Source organism: Haemorhous mexicanus, chromosome 11, assembly GCF_027477595.1.
Source record: "Haemorhous mexicanus isolate bHaeMex1 chromosome 11, bHaeMex1.pri, whole genome shotgun sequence".
NCBI classification, from domain to species: Eukaryota; Metazoa; Chordata; class Aves; order Passeriformes; family Fringillidae; genus Haemorhous; species Haemorhous mexicanus.
This window is the reverse complement of record NC_082351.1, coordinates 7,570,355-7,596,326: the sequence shown is the minus strand read 5'-3', so window position 1 is coordinate 7,596,326 and position 25,972 is coordinate 7,570,355. Positions and strand designations below refer to the sequence as shown.

Below are 25,972 nucleotides of genomic sequence, written 5' to 3'. Positions count from 1 at the left end.
GGGATACCCAGGTGCAGCTGGACTTGGAGCGTGTGTGTGTGACTGCACTGGGACGGACACTTGAAATGCAGGAACCTCCGTGTCACATCGGGGTATCGCCATGCAGGAGCTGTGCTCGCCTGCCTCGGATGGCCCTGGAGCTGGTGGTAGCCTGTAGGGGGCCCCTAGGCCACGGAGGCTGCAGTCGCTGGTGCTTGCTGGGACCAACTAGGTGTAGGAAAGGGCAGGATGTCCTGATATCCTCCACCAAAGGGGTGCTGGAAGATGGGGACCTCCCTTCCTTAGAGAGAGGGTTGTGTGTGCACGCGTGTGTTACGGAAACACAATAAAAAATGTTATGGGGCTTTCCTAGTGTCTTTCTCTGTTTAATGGACATTGTCTGTCAAACATAACCACACCATTCATAGAAGCCTTAGATCAACAGTTTAGCTATGCAAATTATTTTAATTATTTTTTTAAAAAAACAAACATTAAAATAGTGCTTTCTTCTTTAACATATCCTAGGAGTTGAAAACCGAGGGGTTCTGAGCAAACTGCTGGACAACTTGTCTTTGGATGCACCATGGAAATAAAAATCAAACCCCCCCACAAAAGTAACAAAGCAAATTAACTGATGGTGTTCATGCAAGTTTCTCCAAAGACTTGACAGTGCTGCATCTGTGAGTCATGCCCTCCTGTGCTCTGTGTGTCCACCTCATGCACTACCCTGTGACACTGATTGTATGACCAGCTTGCCCAGATGTCCGTTGCATCCCTGTGAGGCTGTCAGTTTTCCTGTGGATTTGGGGAATGGACCTAGGCAAGGGCTTTCCTTGTCGAGAGTAGCAAGTGTTGAGACGTGCGGGCGCGTGTGGAGGGTGGGAACATGAGCAGACCCTGCAGAGCCCTGCGGCCACCCCAGCCCTTCCTGTGGGGGTCAGGGTCTTGGGGCTCATCCAAGGGACCCTCCCACATCATCTCTGAATGGGGCCTGTGCTGGGACAGGGTGTGAAGATGTGGCTGGGGGCAGTCAGCACCGCGGTCTGATGTGGTACTGGTGGCTGCACACCTCTCTGCTCCTTGCCTCTCCAGGAGAGCGTCCAGGGCTTCCAAAGCAGGCCCTGGCGCATCCCTGTGCTGTCACCTGATGTTCTCCAGTGGTCCCCCAGCAGAGCCTAAGCCCTGTGGAGCTGAGGATGACTGCCATCCTGCTGCCACAGGGTGCAGAATGTGCTCCGGGCTGGCTGTTAACCCAGCACCAGGGCGAGGTGTGAGGGCTGTCCCACTTCCTGCGTGGCCATGGCTTGCACACGCCCTGGCACCCTCCTGTGGTGTGGCTGCCCTGTGCATGACCTGCTGCTGGCAAACATCCACAGCCCAGGCAGCTGCAGCGCAGGGGCCCTGCACAGCAAGTGCTCCAGTGCAGCCCCAGCCCCAGCTCTGCCCCAGCCACCAGCCCTGGGCCCCTCTTAGGGAGGGGATGGGCCCTGGCAGAGCCTCGGCTGAGATGGTCACAGAGATGCCCTGACCACAGGGCTGCCATGGGAGCTGGCAGTGGCTGGGGCTGCTCCAAGGCACCTGCTCTTCCACGGTGCCATGGGAACGATTTCCTCTGCCCCACAGAAGCCACAGGGGGGTGTGGGTTATCCCCAGTGGGAGGGGCTCTCTAAGCTCTAAAACTCCCTTCCCATGGGGCCTGCTCTTCTCCCTCATCTGCTCTCCCCAGAGGTTTCTCCTCTCCAGCATGTGACTGCTGCAGAGGGCTCTCTCTTGGTTTTCATGAGCTTGCTACAGGGGCTTTCCCTGCACGGGTTAAATTCTTCTTTTGCTGCTGAATTTCTGTCTCCAAATGACCTGATGGGAAGCAGCTGCTGGTTCTCAGAGGGGCTGTGGGTGACACTGAGAACAGCAGCGCAGGACTCTCTCCAGAGGGTTTTGGACAGTAAAGAAGATTTCTGAGCACAGCCCAAGGCCAGGGCAGATCTGTGGGATCCTTGGGAATGGTCAGCTGGCCTCTGCGCTGGCACCCAGCCCTTGGTCCTTGCCTTTGGTGGGAGGTTTGCTCTCCTGGGGACAGTTGGGTGAAGGCTGGGTACTGCTGTGGGACAGTGCCACGGGCACTGGGCGGCTGCTGCTGCTCTGTGCCCTGGGCTTGGTGGGCTTGTTGCCCCCACTGCTGATGTGGCTCTTGGGGCTTCCTGGGGGGCTGCAGGGTGGGTGCAGCACAGCCCAGCCTGGCCCGTGTTGGGCAGGATCTGGTGCACATTGTCCTGGAGTGTCTGGGAGGGTGGGGAGGTTGGGTGCAGCTACTTGGAGAAAGCAAATGTTCTGGCAAGCAAAGGGTGGGATTTCCATGGGGTCTTCACTAGAAATGATGTGTATTTTGACTTCATGATGTCAGTGAATCATAGCATGGTTTGGGCTGGATGGGACCTTAAAGATTGTCTTCTTCCAGCCCCCCTGCCATGGGCAGGGACACCTTCCATTAGACCAGGTTTGCTCCAAGCCTTGTCCAGCCTGGCCTTGGACACTTCCAGGGATGGGGCGTCCACAGCCTCTCTGGGCAACAAATTTAAGAGGCTGAAGGTGTGAGGATTGCTGCTGGTTTGGGGGTGGCTTCCAGGCCAACAGGGACAAGTGCAGCACAGCTGGTAATACCTTCACAGCTGGTATTTCTCACCACCCTGGAATAAATTTTGTTGACCCAGTCTTGGAAGGACCATGGGTGGGGGAGGGCTGGGGTGGGGGGCAGAGGTTGAACAGGGACCATAGTCCAGCTAGATTACAGTGAGGGATGGCTCCTTGCACCTCAGGGCAAGCACTCCCTGTGAAGGGATGATGGGGCAAGTGAGGGAGAGCAACCTGTGCCACCTCCCGGGCCACCACCACTGCCTCGGCTGCTTCATGGTGCCCAGCTCGGAGCTGGAGTCTGGAACATCTATGGGAGCCTGAAGGAATCCATCACTGAGTCGCATTTGGGGTTTTCTGTTGGTTTGGGTTTGTTTTTTATTTTTTTCTTTTCTTTTTTTTACTACCGCCTTAGTTTGTGGCCTGTCTTGTTGTGGTTGGAAAGAGTATTGCTACCGGGCGGGTCGGTCGGTTGGCCCCACGCATGATCATGTGCTTCCCTCTTCTCTCTGTCCAACGGGATGTGCTCGCCCGATCTCCCAGAACAGAGACTTTGAACAATTTGTTGTTTATATGATGTATTTATTTTTACTTGTGTTTCATGTCATTTTTTAAAAAAATAATAAATTGTAAGTTGGTATAACTGCCTGTTGCTTCTCCTTTTTTTTTTCCCCAGTAAAATAAATGTCAAAATGAAAAAAGGAAAGTGGTGTCGTTTGAAGTGGGTTGGAGCTGGGCTGGGCATGAGCACCTATGCACACCTGGAGCCCAGCCTCAGCCAGCAACTGTGTCCTGCTGCTTCCTGCAGCACCTGGGCTCCATCCACACCTTGGCAGCCAGCCAGGTGAACATCCTGCCGCCTCCAGAGCAGAGGGAGGCATCACACAGCTGGCTCTGCTTGGGCTGGGTGCTGTGGGAGTCAGGGAACCATTGGGACAGCTGGCCCTTGCCCCTCCCTGTCCTCTGTGCTTATTATTGCTGCTGCTGATCATCAGTCAAAGCCAGGGGAAAGCAAGGAAAATAAATATTCTGCAGGTAAATAGCTTTGAGCCCCGGACAGGCGGTGCGGGCTGCGTGCCCTGGCCCCGGTGCCCCGTGGGGAGCGGAGAGGCCGCGGGGCTGGCGGGGCTTGAGGTAGTAACAGCGAGGCGGTTCTGCACGGCAAGGCGAGAGGTGTCCCGGAGCTGGTGCCGACGTGCGAGACGGGCCCTGGAGAGACCGGGGAGGGAGCTGGGGGCAGCCCGGGCTCCCTCCGTCCCTCACAGGCGCTGCGGGTGCCTCCGCACCCGGCCGTTCTTGCTGTCCGGGGACTGGTGCTGCCACTTGTGCCAGGCTCGCTGCCGCTGCCGTTCCTGCAGCCGCAGGGCATTGCAGTAGGCGTCCAGACTGGTGCCCGGGGCCCCCAGGGCCCGCGGGAAGCCCTTGGAGCCCGGGTGCAGGTCAATCCGGGGCCGGGGGCTCTCGTGGGTCCCTCCCGGCTCAAGCCCCTTGCTCCGTTTGTACGGTGGCAGCTCCGTGGCCTCATGCCTGATGAGGCGGAGGCTGTACCGGGTGAGGAGCCGGGAGATGGAGCGCTCCACCGCCTGGCACTCGTAGGTGCCCACGTCCTCCCTCGCCAGCTGGCGGATCAGCAGCCCTTGCTCCAGCACCAAGAAATGTCCGTTGTTCCTGACCTGGGGCAAAGACAGAGCTCGTAGGTCAGTCCTTGGGGATAAAAGCCACCCCCGCTCCTGGTCCCTGCCGCCATGTCCCCGTACCTCGCTCGGGGCTGTCTCCTCGCCGCGCCGCACCAGCCAGCGGATCGTGATCTGCGGGGAGCGCGCCACGCACTCGAGGAAGGTCGAGTTCTTCTCCACCCCAAAAACCACCTTCTCCACCGCGGCTGTCCCTGTGCAGGGGAGGGGGTGAGTGCCCTGAGTGCAGGCTGTGTGACCGGAGGGAGAGAGGGAGGGCAGCACGGACAGCCAGCCCGCGGTGGGGGCACTGGTTTCCCAGCGCAGTCCCTGCAGGGCATGGCGCTCCCTGGGCACAGCTGGCTGCCCCCGCCGGAGCCGGCGCTCACCCTCTGCCGTGTCCTGGCACTGACTGAGCGGGTCAGCTTTCAGCACGTCCTGGCAGCGGGCACGCCTGTGGGAGAGCAGAGAGGGCTGTGGGATCCCTCCGTGGCAATGCCTCAAGAAGGGGCACCAGGAAAGGGTGGGGGGCAGGCAGGCAGAGTGGCAGCAGGGGTCTGGCTGACGGGTAAAGCTCCAGGGCTGCCGCTTGCCCTTCTCTGCTCCGAACAGCATCACCTTGCGGGGGATGCAGGGCTGGCCCAGGCACACACTCACCTCTTCTCGGTGAGCAGATGTGGGGTGCAGGTCTTGCTGTCCCAGGTGCAGTAGGGGTCCCTGGCCAGGCAGCAGTCGGTGCAGGTTTTGCCGTAGAGCTCGCAGCGGTAAAGGGAGAGCTGGAGCAGCCCGTGGGTGCTGCTCACAAACAGCTCCTGCTGCTCGGGAAGAAGCGGGACAGGGGCAGTCAGACCCACGGCTGGAGACCGGGGCTGGCAGGAAACAGAGCCCAGCCCCATGCTGGGGTGGAGACACTGAGGGACAGTAGGAGTGCGAGACAGAGCCTCCCGTTCCCTCAATGCCCTGGCAGGATCCCCTTCCCTAAATGTGGGCCCTCTGAGGCCAAGGGACCCGGCAGAGTGGCTGGGATCAGCTGGCCTCTATCCCTGTCCCCGGATTGCTTTAGGGAGAAGCAGAAGGGACACTCACCCGCTTTGGCGATAACTTCATGTCCAGGATGGGAGAAGGTACCTGGAGGGGGAACAAGAGGCAGCCATGTCAGTCCCTCCTGGGTGCCCCAGCCTACCAAGCAGGATTGTGACCCCAGAGGTTACAGAATGCCAGGTCCCTGGTCACCGGCTCCCTGCAAGGAGCCTGGGCCCTGGGCTGGCCTCCTGGCATGGGCAGCCCAGGACAGCTCTGCCCAGCAGCCCTGCTTTCAAATCTGAGCTCAGCCCTCCCATTTCAGTGTGGGCTCCAAAGTGCAACCCACATGCCCCCTCAGGGACTGGATGGGGAGCTGGAAGATGACTTGGCTCCCTGTCATCTGGCATCCCTCGGTGTTTTTCGGCTGCCGAGGGCGGGTGGGAGCCCCCAGCAGTGAGGTGAGAACCTCCCTGAGAGCGGCCCGTGACTTCCTGCAGAGCCTTCAGGGAGGTGCCGCGGCCACGGGAGGCTGTGTGGTCCCACCCTTTCACTTCAGCCCCCGTGTGCCACCCTGGCTGCCTGTACCTTAGTGACGCTGATCTCCTCCAGGCTGATCACCTCGGGGCTACGGCTCACCCCGCCGGCCAGGGCCACCTTCAGGACTTTGCCGTCATCTGTGAAGGCAGCGGGCGGAGGAGCTGTCAGGCTTGGGAGCCCCCCCGGGCTGGCGGGACCAGAGTGCCACACGAGCTGCCCCGGGGTGGCAGCACTCCCAGAGCCGGGATGAGCTCCCACCTGTGCCGAGGAAGAGCACGTCGTAGTCCCGGCTCTCCGTGTCCAGCCGGTGCACCAGCAGCCGCCGCAGCCGGTACGGCACATTGACCCGGACCAGCACGGGCTGCCGGCCCTGCGGGTACACGGGCTCCCACATCAGCTGGTGGCTGCGCATGAAGCTGATCAGCTCGTCGGGGAAGTCCTTGGTGGACTTCAGGAGGGGGTCGTACGTCTCACTGGGGCACTGTGTGACACAGGGGCTGCATTAGCGCCAGCCCAGTCCGTCCCACTCCCCCTCCAGCTGCTCCCCGTTCCCTCACCGTGCCGGGGCGGGGGTAGGGGACACGGCCCTTGTATTCCACCCAGCGGTAGTCGAATCCCTCCTTGTGTGCGAAGGGGCCGCTGAAGGCGGCTCTCACGGCAGCCATGGAGTAGATGCAGACGGCAGAGCCATTGAAGACGCCGCTGTCGGGAAGCACAGGGCTCTCAGTGTCCCGGCTGCTCCACGGGGACCAGGTGTATGCACACCCACCCCCCCGAGCCCACGCTGTCCCCTGTCAGCCCTGGAGTCACGCACAGCACCCCGGGGTGACAGGAATCGCTTTGCCACGGCCCGTGCAGCCTGGGGATCACTGACTGTGCAACAAAACTGAGGTTTAGCGATGCGCTGGTGAGCCAGCAGCAGGGAGAGCGGGGAAATGCTGGTGGCCCTTCCTCAGCCAGCTGGGTGGTGGTGCTGCCCTTCTCCCCACAGAGCTCCCTCTGAGGGGGGCAGCACTGGTGGGGGCTGCACTGTCCCACACAGGGTCCTGCTCACCTGGAGACTGTGAAGAGCCCAAAGACGAGCGGGTTCTGGGGGTCCCGGGTGCGCAGGAGGAAAACATCCTCTGCAAAGAGAGGGGTGGAAGTGAGGCACAGGATGCAGGTGGGCATCCTGGGGGTGTGCTGGAGGGAGCAGCCGTGGTGGAGCTGCGATACAGGGCTGGGCACTCACCCAACTGGTCGAAGTGGGTCTCAGTGCCCTGAGGCCCGGGGATGGAGCACACCAGGCGGGCCTTCAGGAAAGTGCTCCAGCGGTTGATGAGGCTGCGCTTCCCTCCAACATCGTTCTGCCAGGCACCAAGAGCCAGGATCAGTCCAGCCTCTCTGAGCCTCCTCCACTGCTGTGCCCTCCTCATTCCCATGGAGGGACACCCCCCTGCCCAGAGCTCTCTCCCTGTGGTAGGTGTGCAGTGACACCCTCACATTCCTCTGCTTGGGATGCTTCTTGGCCCAGAACAGGTAAAAGCCCACCTGGTGGGACAGCAGGCCACAGGGTGTTGGCCTTGGCAACTGACCTTGCAGACCCTGGCCACCCTGGCGTGGATGTGTCGCTGCTCCCACTGCCCGGTGTCCATGGCCGTCTCACGGAAGAAGATGTAGACTTTATCATCGTGGGGGTTGTAAGTATCAGGGATGGTGTAGGCACCAACAAACACAGGCTCTGAGGGGGAAAGGAGCAGCACAATGTGGCCCTGTGCCCTGATTCCACCCTGTGGTACTGCCTTGAAAGCCCTTGGGAACAGTGTGAGGCGCTGAGGGGACACAGAGCACCATTCCCAGTGCTCAGGCTGTGGAACATGTGCTGGAGCATGGGTCCCCCCAGGGCCATCATCAATGCTTCCCCCCAGCAAGGAGAGAGGGCCCAGGTCAGAGCTCTGGCCCCAGTGCTGGCCCCAGCCTCTCCCCAGCTGGAAGGAGAGGCCCCCATTCCCCACAGGTCCCCCTGCTCCTACCGTGTAGCCAGTGGTCCTGGTTCTGCTCCGTGCGGATGTAGCTCTGCTCGGCCCCATGGACCCAGGTCCGGAAGAAGGCAGCGCTGCTGCCCATGAAGTCACTGGAGGTGCCTGAATACAGCTCCCCACCTGCAGGGTTGGAGCATGTGGGTGGGAAGCAGCACCTCCCGGTGCAGATTATTCCCAGCACTTCCCTCCCAGCATCCCCTCTGCTCCTCACTGCCTCTTACCGATGAGGAGTCCCGTGAAGGGCTCGTGGGGGCTGTACGGGCACCGTCCTCGCCCCGATTCCAAGGAGTGGATCACCAACTGCATGCGGGGAGCCCTGGCACCCTGCCAGAGCCAAGGGGGACATGTCAGACCAGGGAGAGTCTGGGAACAAGCTGGAACTTGGGGAAAAGAGTGGGAAGGAGGTTGGTGTGTCTGTGATGAGTGGGCTCCTCAGGGGGATGCCAGAACCTGGTCCCGTCCGCACTGGGACACCCTGACACTCCACAGCCAGAGCTGCTCTCTCCATGCCAATGCCAGGGCCTGCACCAGGCTGGCCACCCTCCCGAGGCTCTGGGGCTCCCTCTCCCACTGCTCCCAGGGTGAGGGGTCCCTTGGCACCTTCTGCCTGAGGGATATGTCTGTCCAGGGTGTCCCTCACCTTCCCCCGGGCTCCCAGCTGGACAAAGGCACAGACGGGCTGGTAGGAGCCGGTGCCGCAGGCGAACACGTGGCTCTGGTTGAAGGGCTGCAGGAGGCGGATGAAGTTGGCACACTCGGTCTGCGCAGGGGAGATGTTTGTTGGGGCTGAGCCGTGGTGACTGCTGGGGGTGCAGACCCCGGCCAGACCCTGTCCTGGCAGCTGTTCAGCTGGGCTTGGCCCTGGCTGGCTCCACAGCGCCATTCCAGGCAGACCCCCAGGCTCCCTTTCGGGCTAACGGGGTTGTTTAATATCAGTGCTGAGCTGCCAAAGGCGACGGGTGGGGGCCGCCAGCCCTGCTTACCTCCACGTTCTTCCCTGCCAGCTGGCAGTGCTCGACCTGCTCCCTGGGGGCTGGCCAGAAAATCTGAAACACAAAGACCCCATGGATGCAGCCCCTGCTTCCCTCAGCCTGCCGTGGCAGCAGTGGGAACAGGCTCAGCCAGCTGGCGCTGCCAGGCTCAGGTGCACGGCAGGGGCTTGCTCTGGCACAGAGCTGACACCCCCCTGAGTCCCCAGGGCCCAGTGGGCAGCCTGCCAAATCAACTCGGAGTGAACCTGGCGTGGGGACAGAGCCTGGGCGTGCCGTGGCCCACCCAGGCTGTGGCAGGCTCTCCTGGATCCCAGCCTGTGGGAACACCAGGCTGCAGCCCCTTAATGGGATTTTCTTTTGTTGGGCTCGGGCCGTACAGCCGGCCAGCAGGATGTCTTGGGATGACATTAGTGGAGTCACTGCTGGAGCTCTTGAGGCAGCAGCAGGGACTAGGTGTGACAGCAGGGCTCTGGGCACTGCCTGCAGTCCACCCAGGTCACATCTCCTGGCCAAGCCACCCTCTCCCTCTGGCGCCAGCCCTTCCCAGCAGGGCACAGCTCCACCAGGGATGGGCTGACCCCACTGATTGAGACATCCTGGTGCAAATGTGTCCCTGGTGAGGTTAGAACAGCCCAGTTCAGAGCACATCCACCTCCACACCCTGGCGCTGGGACAAGGAGTGGTTCCCCCGGAGGAAGAAGCCAGCCTGGCCAGGGCTACCATCCTCCCAGTACTGACCTTCTCAGGCTCTCTGCTGGGATGGTCCAGATGGAGAAGGAAAATGTGGTTTTTTGCTCCCACCATCAGCCAGGCCCTGTCTTCATCTACCAAGAGGGCTTGGAAATCCATCCCATCCCCTGAGGCCAGCAGTAGGCGAGAGCTGTTGGATTTCAGCAGGTCTGAGGAGCACAAACAAGGTGGGAGAAAGAGAAACCCATCCATGAATGACACAACCTGCAGCCAGAGCCCCCATGCCTCCCTCTCTGGGACAGCTCTGGTTATCTATCCTTGCTCCAAGGGTACACAACATTCCTTCCACTGCCTTGGAAAATCCCACCACCCTTGGAGTCCCTGAGCTCATCATGGAGCCTCCTCTACATGTTTAGCTGAGGGAAGGAGTCACTCCTACAGAGAGCAGAACTGCTCTGACCTTGCCCTAGCTGGGCTGTTTGCAGGCGCAGGGCAGGACAGGGGCTCATCCCCAGTAGCTCAGAGTGCTCAGCTTCCAGCCTGACTTCCAGAGGAGCTCCTGGAGCCCCAAAGCCGCCCTGAAACTGTGGGCAGAGGATGGAGCAGAGAGGTGACTCACTTGCTGTGACTCCTGGCATGTTTTCCCTGGGCTTCAGATCAAGAGAATTTACATTAAAAAGGTTTTTTGTTGTTTGCTGGGGCAAAGCATCCCTCCAAGGAAAGGCTGTATGGAAACAGAGCCAGTACAACCTGCTCTGAGCACCCTCTGCACTCACCCCTAAGTCTGTGAAGTGGTTGGGTGGCTCTCTCCCATCTCTCCCATGCACAGGGTTGGGCAGGTGGATGGATGCACTGGGACTGACCCTTGTAGGGGAAATCCCCATCTGTGCCTCCAGTGCCACCCCAACCCAGCACCCCACATTTCCCACTCTGTGTCCTGAGGTGTAGCCTAAACCCAGCATTGCACTGGCTCAGGGAAAGATCCAGGGGTGCCCTGACCCAGTGCACTCCTCTGGGAGCAGAGACAGGCCAGAGGGAAAGGCTCTGCTGTTCTGGCTGCAGCTCCCCCCATGCAGCTCCTCCCGTGCAGCAGCCGGGGCGGCTCGCCCGGCCCTTCTGGCACAGTTGTGGCCATGTGGGTATGTGAGGAGGACAATAAGCTGTTGTGTCTTGGTTAAAACTCCGGAAACAGCATCCCTGGGGCCAGTAGTGGTCTGTGATGTGCAGTGCCGGGTTTGGGAGTGTCTGTGGGGCGAGCCCCCCAGTGCAGCCAGAGTGGCGATGGCACTGACAGGGGACTGCAGCAGCAGCCGCCCCCAGCTCTGCTCCCAGGGATCAAGATGGAGCAAAGCAGCATTGAGGCAGTCCTTGGAGCTTCCAGAAGTCATACCACATCTCTTCCCTCTCCAGAAGTGACAGGACATGGCTGGGGACAGAGGGCTGGCCCCTCTGGCGAGGCTGCTCCTGGCTTTGGTGTAGTGCAGCGTAACGGGAAAAACTGGGAGGGGGAGATGGAGATGGGCTGCACTAGATGGGGGCTGAATGGAGGTGGAATGTGGCTGGAAACTCAGGGAAACCTGCAAGATCCGGGCTGAAAGTCTGCCCAAAGTCGCATGGAGTGCAGCAGCGTGTCAGGAGCAGAGGGAAGGAGGTGCTGGGGGAAGCCGGTGCTGGATGCAGCGTGGAGGGGAGCGAGGGCGGACGTGCGGCCCCGGGTGAAGGTGGGGTGGACGTGGGCACAGGCACGGCTCCATCCAAAGGGAACCGGCTGCCCCGGGAGGTTGTGTCACTTCCTTCCACTCCTTTTCCAGGGCAGAGGGGAAGCGAGGCCAGAGCCTGCGGGCTGGAGGCGCCACGGATGTCCTCTGGTCCCTGCCGGGCCAGGCAGCGTGTGGGTCCCTGCCTGCATCCAGCGGCCAGGCTGGCTCCCAGCTGGCGCTTCCCTCTCCCCTGCTCCGGGCAGCTCCCGTTCCAGCGGGGACACAAATCCTCCCCTGCCAGCAGCAGCTCCAAGCCACATCAGGGAGCTCCTGGTTCTCCTCCTGCTGCCACAAAAACCCACACAGCCCCTCTGCACTCCCCACCTTCCCTGAGTGCCCAAGGGGTCTCTGGGTGCCAGAGATACAGGGCAGAAGGCTTCCAAGTCATTTCCCACCCGCTGAGTGGGATTAACAGCTGAATTCCTGTCCCTTCCTGTGGGCCATTGTCCCTGCTGGGTCTCCAACAGGGTGGGTGCATCGTTCACCCTCCTGTGTCTGCCAACGCTCCCAGGACCTGCCTGATCCGGGGGAAATGTCAGGCAGGTCTGGGTACCCCTGGCAGGGGGAGTGGGGTGGGAGGGCAAAGGCTCATCCAGTACATGAGTGTAATTAAGAGGAATGGGTACAAGGCTGGTCCCAGTGATGTCACTGGCTGGTCACTGTCACCACCTGCACCAGCCCTGTCTGAGGACAAGGTCAGGCAGGGTGATGGAAGAGCCCTCTCTGCTGCCTCTGGTAGTACGTGGGAGAACCCTGGAAGGACTCACTGCCCTGCACTTGCACCCTCTGGCAGGTTAATGACCAGGAGGGTCTGAGCCTGACCCCATGGCTCTGCTCTCTCACCAAGGGGACATTGAGTGACCCAGGAAGCTGCTGCACAAAGCCCAGCCTCTTCTCACCCTCGGGTCATTAGATCCAAACCCAATGCTGGAGACAGGGAACCAGGGGGGCTCTGCAGCAGCCATGCCACGGCCAAATGTATGGGTGAACCCAGAGAAACATCCTCTCCTTTGTGTTCACTATCTCCCAAGGCCACGGTGTTTGTCTTTATTGCCGGGACCGCTATGGATGGCCTTGTCCCATCCATCATCTCCTGTCCCTCAGCCTCAGCACCCCCCGTGCAGGGTGACCCAGAGCTTCCTGGGGTCACAGCCCGGCTGTGCTGCCCTCTCCCCTTCCCCCTCACAGGCACAGCAGCCCACGGAGGAGATCCCTGGAGCCCAGGGCAGGCTTGGTGCTAAATCGGGCTCTGGCCCCTCACTGCTGTTGGCTGATAAGGGGCGTGCAGGGCAGCCCTTGGAGTGATAACAGAGCCCCGTGACCTCCCCGTGCTCCAAGGAGCACTTGCCGAGTCCTGCCTGGCTGCAGATGAAAGGCTGGTAGAGGAGCAGCTCCTGGGACATTCCCGCAGGAGGAGCTGGCAGGGCTGCTGTGCTCTCCCTGCAGCACAGCCCGGGCAAGGAGAGGCTGAGCTCAGGCAGCGCTGGGGCTGACCCAGCCTGACCCGGCTGAGCCCAGGCTGCCCCGTGTGCTATTCTAAACCTCTCGGCAGGGTGGGAGCCGCTGCTGTTGTTGCTGGCCCCGTGCCCTGTGCCCCATCCTTCCTGTGCTCTCCTGGCCCTCGCTGCTGTCATTTCCTTCTCTCGGCCCTGCTTACGTCTTCTCCCCCCGCCCCACCGAGGCTCTGCCTGCCACCCCCATGCTGGGATCTGAGGGCAAGGCTGATCCCGTGGATGGACTCTCAAAGGCCTCCTTTTATTTATTTATTTTTTCCTAGGGGTTTTTAAACCTAAACTTCTCAAGGCATTGTGTCCTTGAACCTGCCCGCTGCTGTCCATGAGTCACATCCCTTTGCCATTGTTCACTTCGTGCTTGAGCCCTCCTGATGCTGGGAGCTTCCTCTCCTGCCTCTGCCCAAGGCGTGAGGGCTTTTGGCATGCTTGGCCCAGGACACTCTGGGGCTTTGAAGTCAGCAGTCCCCTTTCTGTCCAGCTGCCCTAGCAGCCCCATCTGCCTCCTCTGGCTCCAAGGAAAGGCAGAGCTGAGCTGTTTCTGGGCTGGGCTAACAGCAGGGCCATCTCCTCACACAGATATCCTGCATCCCTGGGAGGTCCAGCCCTCTCCAGACACAAAAGGGGAGCATCTTTCACTGTGCTGGTTGTCCCTGCCTGGAGAGCAGCTTCTCAGGGTGATGGAGTGGGCCAAGAGCGTGGCCCTGGAGCCTGGAGTGCCGTGCCCGTGGGAAAGCTGCTCCACCCTCTCTCAGGTGTGGAGGGGGCTGGGCCAGCCCTCCCGATGGTCACATCCAGGGCAGCACTGGAGATGTGTTGAGCTGCCATCCTCCAAAGAAACTTGCTGTTTTTCACATAGGAGAAGCTAAAAGCAGCTCAATTGGCCACATCCATGCTGCAGGTTCATGGCAGAGTGAGAAGCTGCCAGGCTGGCAGGGTTCTGCTCTAGCTGCTCAGGCCATTCTCCTTTAGGTGCTCCCTTTCCACACTTCTCTGAGCTGTGTTTTGTGCTGTCAGTCTGCCCTAGCTGCATCTTCAGGTCACCAAAGCAGTCCCCCCTCTGCATCAGGCTTGAGAGGAGCAAACTGTGCCTGCCCTGAGGAGCTCATCATCCAAACAGAGAGCCAGATTCAGGGAGTAAGGGAGAAGTGAAGCAGGGAGATGATCTGCACAGGGAATCAGTCTCTCCTGGCAGAACAGGAGGGTCAAAAGCAGAAGGGCTGAGCTGGGGTAGGACTGTGGTGGCGGGAGGCTGAGGAAGAGGCTGGTGAGACTGTCCCAGGGCTCAGTGTCCCTGTGAGCTGAAGGTGGGGACATTCCCCAGGGGTACCCAGTTCAGCCCCAGTCCAGGACACAGCTCTCCCAGCCCTCCCAGGCAAGGTGCAGACCCCGAGGAACCCCTTACCTTTGTAGGTGAGGCGGAGGCGTGGGGCATGCTGCTTCCATGCCCTGCTGCTGCCCAGCTGCTGCAGGAGGAGACCGAGCAGGAGTGTGGCCAGGGACAGCCAGTGGCCAGGGGCAGCCCACATGCTGGCACAGGGCAGTGGGCAGGGTCTGCTCGCCCTCACAGCACCATGGTCCAGCGCCGAGATGCCACCTCCAACGCCGGCTGCAAGGAGAGAAGGGGAGAGGCTGCAGCTGTGGGCACTGGGCCAGTGGGGCACTGGGAGGGCAGCTGTGGCTGGCACCCTCTTACCTTCCACCCCCCTGGGGGCTCCAGCACGTTCCATGCCCAGGGAGTTCACAGGACAGCTATTCCAGCCTGCCCAGGGGAGGCGTGCGGGGTGATGCCAGCGTGCCCACCTCATGTGGAACCTGGCAGAGCTGGGATTTGTCATCCTGGAGGTGACTGATGTGAGGGCAGTGGCACCTTCCAACCCTCCAATGGGCTCTCAGAGCTTGGGCATCCTCTGCTCAGTATCTGCTCAGGCTCAGTGCTTGGCAGAGCCTGCTGAAGGATCCCTAATAGTCCTCTGTTCTCAGCTTGGTGTTAAACCTCATCCCTTTCACTGAAAGGGGAATTCATGTTTTGGAGCACCACCCGTAAATGCCCTTTCTGTGATCTCCCCAATATCATCTGTGGCTCTGTGTGTGCATGACACATCTCTGGCTGGGATCTCTGCAAATTCCTTGTCACCACAGAGCTCTCTGAGGCCACCAGCATCCTCTGGCTCCAGGGTGCTGTGGGTTGGAAGGGCTCTTTAACACATACCCCCCTTTGGAGGGGTACAGGGGTTCACAGCCTCTCACAGCAGCTCCCACAGCCCCTGCCAGGAGCAGGGCTGGCCTGCCAGCTCTAACCACTTAATCCAGGCTACTTAGATGCTTTTTCTCCACTTAATAAAAAACTTGATCCCTACATGGCAGCTCTGACTAACTCTCCCTCTTGCTGCATATTAACTTCTTCCAGTGCCATGACTGAAAGATTTAAAATGAGCTTTTTGGCTCATCCCTGGCCAGAGGCTCTTGGCACAAGGAGCAGGGGATTCCTGCCATGCCAGCAACGGGATGTGGAAGGGATGGTGGAGCCAAGACTTTCCACTGCCTTGCACAAGAAGGAGTGCTCAGCTCTGCTTAGGGAGGAGGTTTTGGGCTGGTGGGGTTGGGCTTTCTCTCCCTCCCAGCAGCAAACTGTGGTTGGGCTGGATGCAGCTCCTTTCTTGCCTTCACTGCTGCCTGGATCTCACTCTGGTCAGCACAACCTGCTGCTGCTCCAGGTCCTTCTCCGGTACCAGGAGACCTGGCACCACTCTGGGACATGGATGTGACCTCAGGGTGGTGGCTGTGCTGTGCTCTGTCTCTCTTTAGTGTGGGGCAGCTCTCCCCACCCAGCCAGCCCTTCCTGGGCACTTTTCCACATCAACCATTGCCTAGGGAGGGGACAAAAACCACCCCATAAGCATGATGGGTTTGGCCAGGTTCAAACTGCTCCTGGATTGTGGAGAGGTGGGATAGGAACCCATCAGCCACATGGGGACTCACAGGCAGTGCTGCCCTTGCTGCCACAGACACCTCCCCAGCAGGCAGCAGTGACAAGCTGCATCTCAGCCCTTCCTGTGCCCAGCACCTGCAGTGCTCCCCCAGAGCCACCCTGTGCACTCACAGCCGTGCCCTGGGCGAGCACTGCTGCCCCAAGGGTCATCACAAGGACGGGGATGGCATCTGGCAGGGATGATATTTTTTTCCTTTGCCAAAGTGTGTTGTGTTGCTGCAGGACTTGGGAAAATGCTGTCCTCTAATTGAAGGGTTCTATAAATGGAGCTGGGTCTGTGCTAGGCTTGACTTTGGGCTAAGGCAGACTTGGAGGAATCTTTCACGACCCAGGGGATGCCAGGGCAGGCTGGGATTCTGCAGATGGCAGGCAGGGCACTGCTCCTTCCTCAGGACACGTTCACACACGGTGAGTTTAGGGCCAGGCATGTGCTCCCCTGTAGAGCTCGGTTATACCAGAGCTCCATCTCCTGCCCTGGGAATGCCAAAAGCAGGGCTGTGGTAGCAGGAGCCACAGACATGCCCAGGAGGATCCCAGAGCCCTGGCAGAGGGCTGGGGCACAGGCATAGGAGAGCGAGGGGTTTGCAGCAGATAAGGAAATTTAAAAACTGCCAGAGGATAACCTCCAGTAAGAAACACTTCCCACGGGGGTCATCCTTTCATGGGTATTTAGGGGCTCCCTCCAAACGTGACCAGGCAGTGGTGAGGCACATCCACCTCCTGGCACCTGGCTAAAATCCTGGCACAGGCCCCTGTGCCCACAGCCCCTGGCACAAGGACATCCCTGGCTGTGCCAGTCAGTGCAGGGACAGCGGGAAACAGATCAGCTGGAGGGGAAGAGCTCACAGAGTTTACACAGAGAGGGGGAGCTCGGGTGCCTGGTGGATGGAAACAAGCTGGGAATGATGAATCCAGGGTTAAATTAAACATTCTCGACAGCTTTAAATAATCAACTGTCCAGAGCTGCAACTCTTTCCAGCTCAGTTTGGAGAGGGAAGTGCTGATGAGGGTGTGCTGCTGAGGGAAGGGGATGCAGGGGGCTGACATTTCATACTCCAGGCACCACAGGACCTGCAGGGGAGGACTTGGGGGATGGCAGAGCCTTGTTTGGGGGGCTGGCAGTCACCAGGAGTGCCAGGCATAGGTGGCACATGTGGTGACACCACGGTGCTGGGCTGAGTCTGCCAGCAGTCCACCAGGTGCCCTGGTTCCAGTGTGCCCTGCCTCCCTCCCCTTCTACTGGAGATCTGCAGAAGTGACAGAACCACAGGATGGTTTGTGTTGGAAGGGACCTTAAAGGTCATCTTGTTCCAGATGATCACAGGCAGGGATGCCACCTGCTGGGTCAGGTTGCTCTGAGCCCATCCAACCTGGCTGTGAACACTTCCAGGGATGGGGCATCCCCCACTTCTCTGGGCAGCCCGTGCCAGGGCCTCACCATCTTCACAGTAAAGAATTTTTCTTGACATCTAATCTAAAATCTCTCCTCTTTTAGTTTGAAACCATTTCCCCCTTGACCTAGCACTATCTGTCTGTGTAGAAAGTCACTTCCTCATTTTTATAAGCTCCCTTTAATTACTCCAAGGCTGCACTGAGTTCTGCACAGAACAGAAGTCCAGCAGGTCTGAAGTTCTGGGCTGTCACACAAAATCCCCTGGAAAGCCTTGCCAGAGAGTGAGCAGCCCAGAGAAAGGACAAATCCCTTCTGTTTGAGACGGGTACGGGAGGGAATCACTTATCCGCGAAAGCACCAATTTCCTCCTGACAAGCCCTTTGTGTAGCGGTGCCGTGAATAGTTTAAAGCAGCCCAAATGTCAGAGGGGGAAGGGCCCTGGAAGTGGGTTTATCAGGCTGTAGATTATCTCTGAGAGGGAGAGCGTGCCGAGCCGAGCTCCGCGGCCATCCCGCAGCACGAACGGCGGCGTTGCCATGTGCTCGCTGCTTTCACAGCCCCGATTGTGTCCCGATAATCCCCAGGGCGCTCACAGCCTGCTTGCTGCCTTCTCCGCTTACACGGCGGGGCTGCCAGGGCCGGGAGGCAAAATGCTGCTCCCCAACAGCTGGGGAACCTCGAGGAACGGGGGGAGGAGAGGCACTGCGCCCTCGCCAGCGTCCATCCATAGGGATCATCCCCACCAGGGGACAGAAGCGCTGGGCTAGATAGAACTCGCCGTGAGGGGGGGAGCCGCAGGGAGCCAAGACCCCCTCCATGGGGTGGTGATTCCCAAGGTTCCCAAGCACCCAAGCCCTGGCTCTCAGACCTGAGCCCCGCGCTCCTGAGGCTGTCCTGCCTCTCCCAGTACAAGCCCTGCTGTGGGTGGTTCCCTCTCTGGACACTTTTGGAAGCTGGGACAAAGGAGTCACACTCCGGCAAGGAAACTGAGGGGCAAAGCGGCGGCAGGAGGTGCGGAGGACTCAGCCCGGGTGCCCATCCCTCACACATCTGCGGCCAGCTGGGTGCCTGGCCTTGCTCCGTGCCGTGAGGATGAGGAGCCACGCGTGAGGGGAGCGGGCACAGCCCGAGCTGCTGGCCCCGTGCCTTGGGAGCACCCGCCCGCAGCTGTCCCTGAGCCACCGCCTGCCCCTCCCTGCTCGGCCCAGGGCTGTGGCTGTCCCTCTCCATCCCCTGCGGGATGATGGATACCCCGGCAGCTGCAGGGAGAGGCAGCTGTCGACTTTCTCCAGTGGAAGGACAAAGACACATGGGTGAGCCCTCCCTGCCTCCCTCCGAGTTGCCAGGCTGGGGCAGAGCCAGTCCCTGAGGGAGCCTGTGGTGCTGAGTGATTTGTGGGAGGAGGACGTGACGGTCCTGCTCCGCGACATCAAAGCTGGGGCCACAAACCAAGTGCCAGAGCTTGGGTGGCACTGGGACAGCACGGTGTGCCCTGGGGAGTATCAGGGTCCCAGTGAAACCTTCAGCAACAAGGTCACACGTGCCCACACAGATCTGCAGAGACGAAGGGAGGAGATTTTTGGACGGGTTGGATAAGGGATTACTGGGCAGCAGCGGAAGGCTGAGGCTGCTCCAGGTTCAGCCCCATCTCTGCCATCACATGGCCAGGGGCCAGCAGGATCCCGTCCAGCCGGGACATCCCCCCCGCTGCTGTCCCCTGGCTGCAGTTAGCCCCAGACCACCCTTTCTTCCCAGACAACCCTGCTGGAGTGTGCCAAGCACCACGGGTGGGGTGGAAGGTGCCCAGCTGCTTCTGGCACCCTGCAGACCCTCGGGATGTCACCCCTGCCAGCCAGGGGTGACAGTGGCAGTGGGGCAGGGACAGTCTGGGGGTCTGGGTATTATCAGAGGGACCTGGCCGCCTGTGGTGACACCCAGAGCAAAAGCACAGCACAGTGCTTGTGTCCCTGAAGTTACAGCAGCTGCAGGCACGCTCCAGTTGGGACCACATCCTCTGAAAGCAAATGGGGACTTGCCAAGCCTGAGGCTGGCCAGGGTATTAATAACTGTTTATGAAGGGATAAAGAGCTGGCTTCCCTTAACATCCTGCTAATCCCTTTCTTGAGAGGCTGCTGGCTCAGTCCCCACCTTTCCCTTGCTACTGAGAGGTGAAGCCTGACCTGGCCTGGCTCTTGGGCACCTGGCTGGGAAGGTGACCCAGCAGTGGGCTTGTCTAAGGGCACAGAGACAGGCACAGTGAAGGGCTGGATCAGCCCCTGCTTCCAGCCCCTGCAGGACTTTTAGATGTTCCTGAATGTGCTGCTTGAATGGGACATCCACTGTTCCTTGTCCTAATTTACCCCAAGGACATCCAGCCCCAGGGGGGGCAGCAAGTCCAATGAACAGAGAAAGCTGAATGGAGTCACAGCATTTATTGCACCTTGCAGGTCTGCTCTCACCTAAAATGCTGCCAGAGCACAGGCAGCTTCCAGCACACAGCAGTGCCACAGTCCTGGTGCCCACCCCAGGGCTCCTGGAGTGGGCAAACCACACTGGGACACCAGTGGGAAGTGGCAAATTCACAGAGGATTGGGTTCCTCCATGGACAGAGCAGAGGAGGGACAAGTGTGGGTTAACTTGGTGTATTAAACTCTGGGATGACTCAGTGTACTAAATTCCCAATTTGCCTCCTAGTGCAATTGAGAAGCTTAAATTTCTTTCACAGAAAACCAGAATTATAGGGGTTGGAAAGGACCTCTGGAGGTCATCCAGTCCATCCCCCCCTCGTCAAGGCAGGGACACCTGGACCAAGTCACACAGGAATGAGTCCAGGTAGGTTTGGAATGTCTCCAGAGAGGGAAACTCCACAACACCCCTGGGGAGTTGGTCCAGTTCTCTGCTACCCTCAATGTAAAGTTCTTCCTCATGTTGAGGTAAAACTTTTTGTGTTTTGCTTCATGGCCATTACTCCTCATCCTGTTGCTGAGCACCACAGAAGAGAGTCTGGCACCATCGTCTTGGCACCCACCTTTGAGATATTTATATGCATTAATGAGATTCCCTCTCAGTCTTCTCTCCCCTAGACTAAACAGGCCCAATTCCTGCAGTATCTCCTCAGAAGAGACACTTCCTTGGAGGGGCCTTGCCATGCTTTAATGCTGTGTTAAGTACCCAAGTAAGGCAGAGAAGAGGCTGTGCCTGCCTGCTGAGGTTCTCAAAGCCTCGGGGGTCCCCAGAGGCAGCACTGAATTCCTCAGAGCCATTTGTACCCCAGTGCTGAAACCCACCCTTGTCACCTGTCTGCCACATGGCCTGACACTCAGCACAGCCCTGGGGAGGCTCAGAAGCCCTGCCCCACACAGGAGTTGCTCTCTGGGCTTCAGATTTTCCAGGTTCAGGCCTGGGTGAATCCCACATGTGCTCAAACCTGGCAGGGGCTGCAGGGCCAGGGATCAGCATGGACTCCAGCAAGGGGCTGGTTTGCCTGTGCTCCTTGCCAAGGACTGCCAGTAAAGCCTCCTTGGGTGACACCTAGGGTTTCAACACAGAGCTCACCAGCCCTAGGGCTCCAGCTGGAACCCAGTGTCATGGCCTGCAGCCCCTTTGGTGGCCTCTGGGAAAGAGGGGTGGGTTTGGCTGGGTCCTGGTGGGACCCCTGCAAAGGATTCCAGCAGACACCCAAGGGCTGGGAGGGACAGCTCCATCCCCGGGGTGTTTCCAGGGAGAGCTAGCCTTGGGGAAAGAATTCCTGTTCCCTGGGCAGGCTACAGCCTGTCCCAGCACTCCCATGACACTGCAAGCACTGATTGCTTCCTGAAGATGCCCAGGCTTTCTGCAGCAAGTCCACGGGATCTGCAACATTGATTTCCTTCATTCACCTCGGTATTATTGCTTCCCACCTCCAAACCTATTGGACAGGGAAGCTCAGCACCACTCAGAGTGCTTTTAGCATGGCCACATCTCCCCATTCCAGGCAGGAGCTGGCCATGAAATACCTGCTCTGCTGCCCGGTGACCCGGCTCATGAGCCACTTCACCGCTGCCAGTCAGAGACACGGCTGCTGGTCGCAGTCCCGGGGCCACCTGTCCCAGCTGGGACTGTCGCCTCCCCTGACACTTGAAAGCCCGACCGTGTTTTGTTTTCATCAGCGGGAGCCCTGCTCCCGGCGCTCCCGGCCGCTGCGCTAATTGGAACAGGCTGGGCAGGCGTGGGGGGCTCCGCCGGAGAAAGTATTTTAATGAGGATGGAGGGTGCCTGACCTGTTATCTGCTTCTTCTCAGAGCCTCTTGGCCGGGCTCCCCGGGAATTTCAGCCTGGATTGCCGGGTAAGGTCTCTGGCTCGCAAACCTCGGAGCCCCACGGAGCAGCGCGCTCCGGCCGCCGTCCCTGCCATCCCCCCGGGGCCCGGGCCGGGCTCTGCGGGCTCCCGAGGCACTGCTGCCATCCCTGCCATCCCCCCGGGGGCCGGGCCGGGCTCTGCGGGCTCCCGAGGCACTGCTGCCATCCCTGCCATCCCCCCGGGGGCCGGCCCGGGCTCTGCGGGCTCCCGAGGCACTGCTGCCATCCCTGCCATCCCCCCGGGGGCCGGGCCGGGCTCTGCGGGCTCCCGAGGCACTGCTGGCAGCCCCGCCATCCGTCCAGCACCTCGGCAGCGGCCCGGGGAGCTGCCTGCGCCAGGGCTGCGGCTCCAGTGCCGGGTATTTCCCAGGATCGGGGACCAGCAGGGACGCTGGGATGGACGCGGGGGCGTTCACCCCGGGCAGCTGCTCGGTCTCTCTCCCCGGGAGAGGCCGGGTCGGCTCCGGGCGGAGCTGAAGGTGCAGCGCGGCCGCAGGGGCTGGGACAGGTCTGACGCTGGGCTGATGTCACAGCGCTGCTGTGGGGGAACCGGGGCAGCCTCAGCAAGATGCCCCAGAGCACACGGCTCCCCTCCTTTTGTCATTTCCCTGCCCTGCAAACACGGAGAAGCCAGCGCTACTCCTCCCAGCACGGCTCCTGTGCCAGTGTCTCCAGAGGGTCAGAAGCAGACAGCCCCACGTGCCACGTCCTCCTGCCCAACCCCTACCTCACCTGAAGACCTCTCTGCCCCCATGAACTCATCTGCACCATGATGGTTCCACCATGGAAGGCCACCGCGGCTGTCATTACCCTAGTGTGGGGCTGAAGCACACATGGACTAAGTGACCTGCTCATGGCCAAATGGGAAGCACAGCAGGGCAGGGATTGACCCCAGGTGTCTCATCTCCCCCCGAAGAGCAGCTCATCCTCCCAGAGCACAGGGCAGCTCAGCACAGAGCCTGACTCCATGCACGTGGCTTTGGCACACGGTGGCAGAGCTGTCACCGTGTCAGCACCCTCCTGCTGGGAGCACACACCGTGGGAAGGCCAGTTCCACCTCAGAGGACAGGCAAGGGACAGATTGAAACCGAAAGCCCTTGTTTCCCTTTTCACACTACAAAGAGCTCAGGCCAAGCTAGCTGACATCAGTGGTCTCCTCCTAGAGAAGGGGGAAATAAACCTGGATCTGACGGTGGGAGAAGCAGGGGAGTTCCTGCACACAATCAATGGCAGCTCGCCAGCACACGAGAGCAGAACAATAACCCCACACAGCTGAGTGCTTGTGAACCGTGTCCTTCCAGGGAAACCAGACCCTGGGCAGGTTCCCAAGCCAACGGGGGCTGATGCTGGCAACAGTTGTGCTCCATGTCGTGCCATGCTGACGGCGGAGAGGGGTTGTGCTGCTCTGGAGCACACATGTGGCATCCCTGCAGGTACAGCAGAGCCGGGGGAGATAAGGGGGTGCATGGAGCATGGAGGTGGCAGAGCCCAAATACAGTGACTACACTTTGGACTAATACAGGCTTATCTCTGCCAGGAGTACTGAGTGCTCCCTTCTGGATACCACAGAACCTCTGCCATTCAAGACATCTACCTGTAAAGAGGTGCTGGGGGTTTATGGCAGTGATTTGAGATAATCTAGTCATTAGGGAGGGAGAATGACTAGGTACCCTGTACTGTGAGTCCAGCCCTGTCACTTTCACAGGTCCTTTCACCATCCTGTGCTTCAGTTTCCCCAGGTAAAATGTTCTGGAGAAGGTACAGCCAGCTCCTGTGAGCAGGGCAGCAGCAGGGAGGCATCAGGTGGCTTGCAAGGACCAGAGGACCAAGGATGGAGACCCAGTCCAGGGCAGGTAACACTGTTTTCATCCTCTCTCCCTGTTCCCACTCCCCTTTTTGCTCCCTGCTCCAAGCAGTGGGGAGCATGATCCCCTGATATGACCTCCTCCAAATGGGGGGGCACCTCAAAATGGCAGATGAGACCGGGTGTGTTCTCCTCTTCCCCATCCAAAGGCCATTCCTAGCTGCCCCCCAGGCCAGGAGGTGACTCAGCTGACTGATCTCTGTGGGTATGTAACCATGTGCGGCCTGTAAGGATCTAACTGCCCCGTGCCCTCTGAGCCACCTCTCACTGTAATCCCAGATGGAGTGGGGAGAGACCAAACTTGGAGGAAGAGGCAGCTCCAGGTCTGGGAGCCAAAATTTACAATAAATCTTCATTCCTACTGTAAACAGCCCCTGAGAGGGTGCCACAGGAGCATGGCAGAGAGCCAGGCAGCAGGACCCCCATCTGGAACCTCTGCCAGCCCTGCTGGCTCGGGCTGGGCTTGACAAAGGGCAAGAGCTGCCAAGGACCCCAGACTTGGCTCCCCTTCCCTGTCCTGGAGCTGGGTGCTGCTGGATGCTGCTGCTGGCAGCAGCACAGCCTGGGCATCACCTTGTCCAGCCAGATGAGATGGCTCAGACTCTGGCAGCTGCTCTCCAGCCTCTGTGCACAGGCATGATGGTATTTGGGAGAACATCTCACATCCTTGGGGGTTTCCTGTTTAATTCTCAACCTAAGGAAGTGCAGCAAATGATCCCTGTCTTACACGCTTGTGGAATTCAGTGAGATTAGATTAGGGGTGAATTCTTCCCATATTTCTTATGGGGCTGATATCTCTACCCTGGCTTTCGGGTTGACTTCCCCATCCCGGGCTCATTAATCACCGGGGTGTTTGTGTCTCTGTCGTTTTCAATAGCGTTAACGCAGCAGGAGCAATCTGTCTGTCCCAGCAGCCCATCGTGTCGAGCCAGTGACCCGTCAGGGCTGCCTGACCCCTCCCTTTGAAGGCTGAGCGAGGAGTGGCCGGCAGAGAGCTGGGACACGCTCCACTTGGCCGGGAGAAAGCTCCCCATGGCTCCTGCTCTGGGCGCGTGGCCGGCATGTGTGCAGGATGGCCGCGGCTCTGGGACCACATCTCTGGCAGCATTCCCCCCTTCCCTTGGGCACATGGCTGCAGGAAAAATGCTGCTTTCCAGTTTAGCAGTGTTTTCCTGACAGTGCTCAGCAGCTGGATCAAAGCAGTGGTTCTCTAAAGGCAATAAACTCCTTAACTAAGGGCAGGCTCACTGGAGCTGATTTCCAGTGGGCAGTGCATCCCATGGCACAGCTGCCTAGGGCACATACTCAGGAGCTGCGATTCATGCCAAGGGTGGTCTTACTTCAAGGATAGAAAGAAAGAAATTACCCTCTTTGTCTTGATTTAAGTTCTTCCAGTGTTTTGTTATTTGTTTCTGGGCATAAAGAGCCATTCAGCCTTCTCCTTCCTCCCTCACCCTGAGTATCAGCCCCTCACACCAAAACCCACCCGTCACTCTCAGGACACTCAGGCGTGCAAGGCTCCTGACTCCCAGCCATCCATCCCCAAGGTCTGTGATGCTTCCAAGCAGAGGGATCATTAGTTAAGGGACTCCTTTGGAAAGCACTCAGCATTTCTCAGGCACTGTTTCTTTTCTGCCTGCTGTATCATTTGACCCGAGTTTCTGAGAGCTGAGGCATTGCAGAGGGGGTTGAAGGAACACACTTTCCCTGTCCCAACAGATTTTATGAAGCCCAAGCAGAGGACAATTCCCTCTGCTGGTTTTTTCTTCTCCTCACATCAAGAACGACACAACCGTTTTGGAGGCAAATGATTGATTTTTTATCTGGTGAGGAAGGAGAAATCTGACAAAGTTATCTCTGAGCAGTGGCAAAGCCCCCAGCATGGGCTAGTGACAATTAGCCCAGTGTGGGTTTTGGGCTGTTAAACCTCAGCAACAAAGCAGAGCATTGAAGCTGAGAAACCCTAGAAAAACCAGCTCTGGAAACAGCTTCAGCATAGTAAAAAAGCACAAAACCTCCTGGGACCCAAGTTACAGCATTAAAGATACAACACAGAAGATCAGGGTATTGGAGTAAGGTGATCTTTAGGGTCTCTTCCAACTCAAACCATTCCATGATTCCATACAGATTGGTAGAACTTTTCATGCCATGCTAGGGCAAACAGAGTGGCAGGGTGAGCTCTGCTCTCTGCACAGGGGCTGGGATAAGCCCAGTCACTCGTGAGTTACTCTGCACGAAGCTGTAAAACACAACGGAGCCGACAGTGCAAGTGGACGGACTCAGGGCTGATGAACCCCGGCTCCTGCTCCCCCTGGCAATGCGGCCCCAGGCAGCTCTCACGGAGCCAGCCAAGGCAGCCCGGGCTGCCCGAGCTCACGAACAATTAATTAAACCCATCGCTCATTACTCACCGGCCAGCGGGCTCCCAGCGGCGATGCCCACCCTGCCGCCCCTCCAGCGGCTCCAGCGTCTTCTCCCAGTGAAGCCAGAGCACCTGGAGGCTGCCGGCGGCAGGAGGAGCCGGAGGTGGGAGGACAGCCGGGGGCAGCCCCTCATTCACAGCCAGCCCCG

The 25,972-nt window shown here is 59.4% G+C and overlaps 2 protein-coding genes across 2 annotated transcripts in view; one reads left to right on the top strand and one right to left on the bottom strand.

The window, feature by feature from the left end:
- Window positions 1–3,250, top strand: part of RAD54L2 (RAD54 like 2) — a 69,023-nt gene extending 65,773 nt beyond the window's left edge. The window contains exon 23 of the mRNA XM_059856238.1: window positions 505–3,250. Coding sequence (XP_059712221.1) covers window positions 505–572 — 68 coding nt within the window. The 3' untranslated portion in view covers window positions 573–3,250. The remainder of the gene's footprint in view (window positions 1–504) is intronic.
- Window positions 3,169–25,972, bottom strand: LOC132332191 (semaphorin-3D-like). The gene is made up of 18 exons (XM_059856239.1): window positions 25,813–25,972; window positions 14,220–14,423; window positions 9,592–9,752; window positions 8,845–8,907; window positions 8,502–8,621; window positions 8,083–8,185; window positions 7,853–7,981; window positions 7,415–7,560; window positions 7,072–7,186; window positions 6,895–6,964; window positions 6,398–6,542; window positions 6,099–6,321; window positions 5,889–5,977; window positions 5,367–5,408; window positions 4,938–5,095; window positions 4,670–4,734; window positions 4,365–4,495; window positions 3,169–4,280 (listed from the first exon to the last, which is right to left on the bottom strand). The coding sequence occupies exons 1-18, from the start codon at window positions 25,955–25,957 to the stop codon at window positions 3,867–3,869; spliced, it is 2,523 nt and encodes an 840-aa protein (XP_059712222.1). The 5' UTR covers window positions 25,958–25,972; the 3' UTR covers window positions 3,169–3,866.